The following is a 5,876-nucleotide window of genomic DNA, read 5'->3' on the forward strand; positions in this document are numbered from 1 at the left end:
CTGCTGTTGGTTGAACCAGTGATTAGTGAAACATGGAAAAGCAGAACCTGTGAATATAAAGGACTGGCTGTAAAGGACTTGAGCATCCCTGGATTTTGGTATCCACAGTGAGTTCTGGAATCAGACAGTGACTTGTGGATGCCAAGGAGAGCTGTACAGATTTGGGACAATATGCACCATCAAGGACTATAGCTAGTCCCACTGATACTCATAGAACATTTTTGTTAAGCATTTGTGATTGACTACTATTCAAAAATAAGTGATCTGACAGAATGAACTTGCAAGTGATGAAATATAGGTGATACTTCAATGCCTTGCTCTTTTTCCCTGAGCATATAAAACTCTGCAAGCTGAAAGCTGCCTAAGTAGAAATTCTGAGTCTGCTCCTTGGGTCATTTTGTCTGGCTGTGGGGGCATGCCGGGTCTTTGCACAGGGCAGGTATGCCAGAGCATTAACTATGCCAGTCACAGTCCTGGATCATTGAAGAGCAGGGAGTTTATGTATAACCACCAGAGCTTCAAGTCAGCTCTCAGTGGACTCAACTCCAATGCACACAGTAGTGACTGACTTGATCGCAAACCAAACTCTTCCTGGCTTGATTCTATTCTGTGTCTCAAGACTGAACTTCTTTACTGGTATTTCTTGAGATTATTTCCCAAATAAGCTGTTGCAATTAAATCCCTTTTTAAATTTTTTAATTGCTTATTTATTTTAATTGCAGGTGAATGGCTTCCAGGTTTGAGTACTGCTGCTGGGCGCTGTAGTTGTCCCACCGCCGCTGGGATCATGGTGTTCTACTTCACCAGTAGTAGCGTTAACTCATCTGCTTACACTATTTACATGGGAAAGGATAAATATGAAAATGAAGATCTGATAAAGTATGGCTGGCCTGAAGATATTTGGTTTCATGTGGACAAACTCTCTTTGGCTCATGTGTACCTTCGATTGCATAAGGGAGAGAAAATAGAAGATATTCCAAAGGAGGTGCTGATGGACTGTGCCCATCTTGTGAAGGCCAATAGCATTCAAGGCTGCAAGATGAACAATGTGAACGTGGTGTACACCCCGTGGTCCAACCTGAAGAAGACGGCCGACATGGACGTGGGCCAGATTGGCTTTCACAGGCAGAAGGATGTGAAAATTGTGACAGTAGAGAAGAAAGTGAATGAGATCCTGAACCAATTGGAAAAGACCAAAATGGAGCGGTTCCCAGACCTAGAGGCAGAGAAGGAATGCAGAGACCATGAAGAGAGAAATGAGAAGAAAGCCCAGATTCAGGAAATGAAAAGGAGAGAAAAGGAAGAGATGAAGAAGAAGAGGGAGATGGACGAGCTTAGGAGCTATTCATCACTAATGAAAGCTGAGAATATGTCTTCAAATCAGGATGGCAATGATTCAGACGAATTCATGTGAATGGAGAAAAGGACCTTTTAAAGATGTGAATTTGGGGCAGTGTGCAGAAGTTTTCATTTCATATATGTTCTGAGTCATAAAAAAACATCCAACTAAAATTCTGCCTTCATAATACTCTACAAATATTACCAACTTCGGAGTTAAAAAAAAAGTGTTCCCTTTTTTGCTGTCAGCAAAGGATCAGATGAATATATATGTATATATAAATGTGTATACAGTATAGTTGGACTTTAATGCAGCATATAACTTTAGGAAAGTGAAAATATTTTTGCCAGAACATGCCTTGGAACCTCGCGAAAGTTGGCCGCCCTTGTTCTTGGAATAGACTCTAGAACGAACCAACTCTGGAAAGTATTTCTATTACTGCGGTCTGTCCTGAAAGCAGATGCCTTGAAAAGCTCCTCATATTCTTAAATAGTCTCAGTTCTGTTGAGAAGAACATATTGATGAGCAATATAAGTGAATGTTCCTCTCACCCCTGACTCCCTGATTAAGGAAAAAAAAAAAGGTCTGGGTTTTGAAAGTGATAGTGATATTTTCAGAAGATAACTGGCTTCGGTGGTCATATCCCATAGTGCCACCCGAGTCTGTTAACGGATCTGCCCTCATCTCTCAGCTTCTCCAGGCTTCCACCTGCTACATCCTTCCTTTTCCCATTGAGAGCCTCTACCCAGGCACCATCAGACTTAAGATAAAGAATAGTCGATGTTAATCAGGGTTGGGTCTTATGGCAGTTTTTACCTGAGCCCCAAGTTGTATATTACAGCTTCCGGCTCCAGAGTCATTTCTCAGCAGTGAGGGAAGAAACAGGAAGGAGTGCTCTGTGAATTCCTTTGAAGATGTAGGTTACCTGGTTTCTGTCTTGGGATGTAGCATAAAGCCCAAGTCTACTTGGCAATTATGGTTTAGAAAGACTTAAGCATTTCACTTGCCAGCTGAGTAGTTTGTTATTTACTTTGAAATGATATTTATTTTGAGTGGTAATCCCGGAGTTCAGATTCCTCAGTTGTAGACTCAGTAACTTAATAGGTAACAGTACTGCTCATCTGAACCACCTGCCTTCCAGGGTGATTCTGAATAGAAGAGAGATCTCTGTGACAATCTGTAAAGCAACTGCTATGGAAAGAGACAAAAAAATGAAAAGGAAAGACACAAAGTCTGTGGGTCAGAAGGCAGAGAGGTTCATACTTTAACCACACCCAGAAGTCTTCAGCTCTGTTCCAACCCAGCAAAAGCGCCTCCTCCAACAGATATTCCACCTGTAATAGTAGAATAGAAACAAGACTTATTTCTGTTTATCCCAAGTTGGTGTGTGGGGTTGAACTGGAAAACGTCTTGGGCCAAATTTTGAGAGAGGGTGCAGAAGATGACTGCATAGATTAGTGATTATCTCTGTATATATGTCTCATGATAGCCCGGAATTCTGTGAGTTGGAAATATAACAATAAAGACTCATGTTTTATTTGGAAAAAAAAAATAATTGCAGGTGAATTACTTACAATATTCTGATAGCTTTTGCCGTACATCTGTATGAATTGGCCATAGGTAAACGTGTCCCCTCCATACTGAATCCCCTCCCACCACCCTTCCCAGCCTATCTCTCCAGGTTTCACAGATCACCTGTGTCATACCTCAAACTTGCACTGCTTGTCTGTTTTACATATGGTAATGTATATGTTTCAATGTTATATGCTCAAATCATCTGACTTTCTCCCTTTTCAGAGTCTGTTCCTGAAGAAATTCACACTAAGACAATGACCTGTTGAGACTGGAGAAACTGAGTTTAGGCTTGCACTTTGAGGGAACTATTGCACTTAAGAGATAAAGAATTTCAGAAGGTTATAGTTGATGAGATTCTAGAACTCTTTAAATATGCAATTCTCAATGCAATATATGCATTTTCTATTGCATATTCTATATGCATTATAATCAGTCTCTCATTCATAATATATAGGTAAAACAAGCTAGAGTCCACATAAGTTAGTGGCTTAGCCTAAAATTTTCTTCTAATTTTTAGTTAGTTGCATTAACTTGTCCATGTACCTCTCATTTTTAATTCACTGAGGCCTCTAAGGTAACTACCAAATATCTAAAGAAGCCACAATTACTCCCAATAGGACAGAAAAGAGATAACTGAAGTTCCCTTAATTTTGATGAATTATGAATTATAAGAAATTATTCAGAGATTGTTGGAACATGAAATTTTGTTCATTAATGTTTATGAATACATTCATTACAACAGTTTATGATGCATTTACCAGTAAGCGTAATAGCAGAAATAAAAATCTTACCTCTCTACTAAATTATGTCTCCTGATCTCAGAGATTTTTACAGTCATCTCTTTTCCAATAACTACCTATTTTATTTGTTTGCTCTAAGGCTCTCACTTTTCCCCAACAGCAATATATAGTCTTTACAAAGAATATTTAAGAATAGAAATATAAGCTTAAAGTGCATACTTTTTTTCCTCTAAACTTTGGCTTCCTTTTTTCTTGAAACAACTATTGTTCCCAGTTCCTTGAATATCTTTCTTGGTATTTTTCTGCAGGTGTGCACATACAAAGGTTTGACACATCTGCACAACCACATAATCACACCAGACACACGTGAATGTACATATTTATGTACTTACATAAATGAGATGGTATTACCCATAGCACTTAAGAACTTGCATTATTGATGTCATGGATCTTCGAGATGATTTGTAGCAAGGTGTCAGGACTCACCCATTTTTTATTTATTATTTTCATTGTATTGGCTCATATGTATATACTCCAAATTTTAACTATGTCTATATTGATAGATTTTAAATCTCTTCTGATTTATATCCTATGACAAACCATAACACTGTAATCAACTTTCTTAGAAGATGCTTATCTTACAATATTTGAAAAGACAGATTTTTAGAAGTGGAATTTTGGAGTTTAACGGCTAAAACACTTTAAATTATAAAGATAATGAGAAATTGCTTTCCTTAAATTTATTACAACATTTTATAAATGCCGCTTATATTACTTTTTGAATTTGCTTAACACTATTATAAATATATTACTTGTTTTATTATATTAAGCAAAAATGGTATCACTTGTAATGTTGATGTTCTATTTAAAATACTTATTGGTTGGTTGTGCTTTTTCTACCATGAATTGTTTATTTAGATATTTTGTTCTTTTTCTACTGCATTGTTATATATTTAAATTTGTGACTTATAAGAGCATTCATGTATTACAAATACTAATTTTAATTTAAATATTGCACATATTTTCCTAGCATTTCTTTTAAACACTTTGTTAATATTTTCTTCTCTGATAGACTGTCCCATTTTCATGTATTCTAATCACTCACAATAAAAATTAAATCACACATATTTGGAGCATTTACTTATTAACTAAATTCAAGTTGTGTTTGCCAAGTTTCTTTGATTATAATTATATGAATTTTGGGAGGCAAACAGCATTTCAAATTATACTCGCTTTCTTAAGTTATTCCCAAACTCATTCAGCCAGTTCACAGATATTTACCATATTTCTGTCATTGACAATATAGCTATGAACAACAAATTGACAGCTTATTCTTTTCTGTAGGTGATATTTTAACACTTAAAGATCATTGTATATGCAAAATAATCTCACCATCCAAAAATAGTGAAAGTGAAGTCTCTCAGTCGTGTCTGACTCTTGGCAACCCCGTGGACTGTAGCCTACCAGGCTTTTCTGTCCATGGGCTTCTCCAGGCAACAACACCGGAGTGGGTTGCCATTTCCTTCTCCAAGGGATCTTCCTGATCCAGGGATCAAACCAGGGTCTCCCACACTGTATGCAGATGTTTTACCATCTGAACCACCAGGGAAGTCATTTCTCCAAAGGAAGTCATTTCTCTTATATCTCTGATTCCTGTAACTAACTCTTCTAACTTTTTCAATTATTTGGATGCACATTCATACATCTATCTCTTCTAATTTCCTTCTCCTTTCCCCCATCATGACATAAATATTCTGTCCATACTTCCTTGACCTGCATGTACAGGCTTCCGCTTTCTCTTTCCTCTCCTGTATTTTTAGACCATCATGTTGGTTCATGAGTAAGGCAACCTTTATTTCCCCTCATTTCCCTATTCTCTATGTTTACTGCTGTCAAATACAAGATCCTAACACACAGTTTTGATCATATCAAATCTCAGATCAAGTCCTTCAAACTCTTCTCTTCAAACTTTCAAGAATACAAGCTTGGCCTGGCATTCAAAGAGGTCTGGCACTGAAAAATCCGGCACAGTGAGAAACGTGATTTGCTTCTGAAACTTAATAGAATCCTTATTTTTAGAAGTAGAGAATGCATGTATTAGAGAGGAGTGTGGCATCAGCAGATAATGGACAAAAGCAAAGTAGATGGAACCGGAAAGATTAACAGATGAACACGAGCTGTGTGTATGCTTTGTTTCTTGTTCCTTCATATTCACAGTATGA

The 5,876-nt window shown here is 37.3% G+C and overlaps 1 protein-coding gene across 1 annotated transcript; it reads left to right on the top strand.

The window, feature by feature from the left end:
* The first annotated feature begins 735 nt into the window (after nt 1–735).
* Nucleotides 736–2,891, top strand: LOC101109675 (coiled-coil domain-containing protein 25-like). The gene has a single exon (XM_042244001.2). The coding sequence runs from the start codon at nt 788–790 to the stop codon at nt 1,412–1,414; it is 627 nt and encodes a 208-aa protein (XP_042099935.1). The 5' UTR covers nt 736–787; the 3' UTR covers nt 1,415–2,891.
* The last annotated feature ends 2,985 nt before the right edge of the window (nt 2,892–5,876 follow it).

Source organism: Ovis aries, chromosome 2 (genome assembly GCF_016772045.2).
Source record: "Ovis aries strain OAR_USU_Benz2616 breed Rambouillet chromosome 2, ARS-UI_Ramb_v3.0, whole genome shotgun sequence".
In the NCBI taxonomy this organism is placed as follows: domain Eukaryota; kingdom Metazoa; phylum Chordata; class Mammalia; order Artiodactyla; family Bovidae; genus Ovis; species Ovis aries.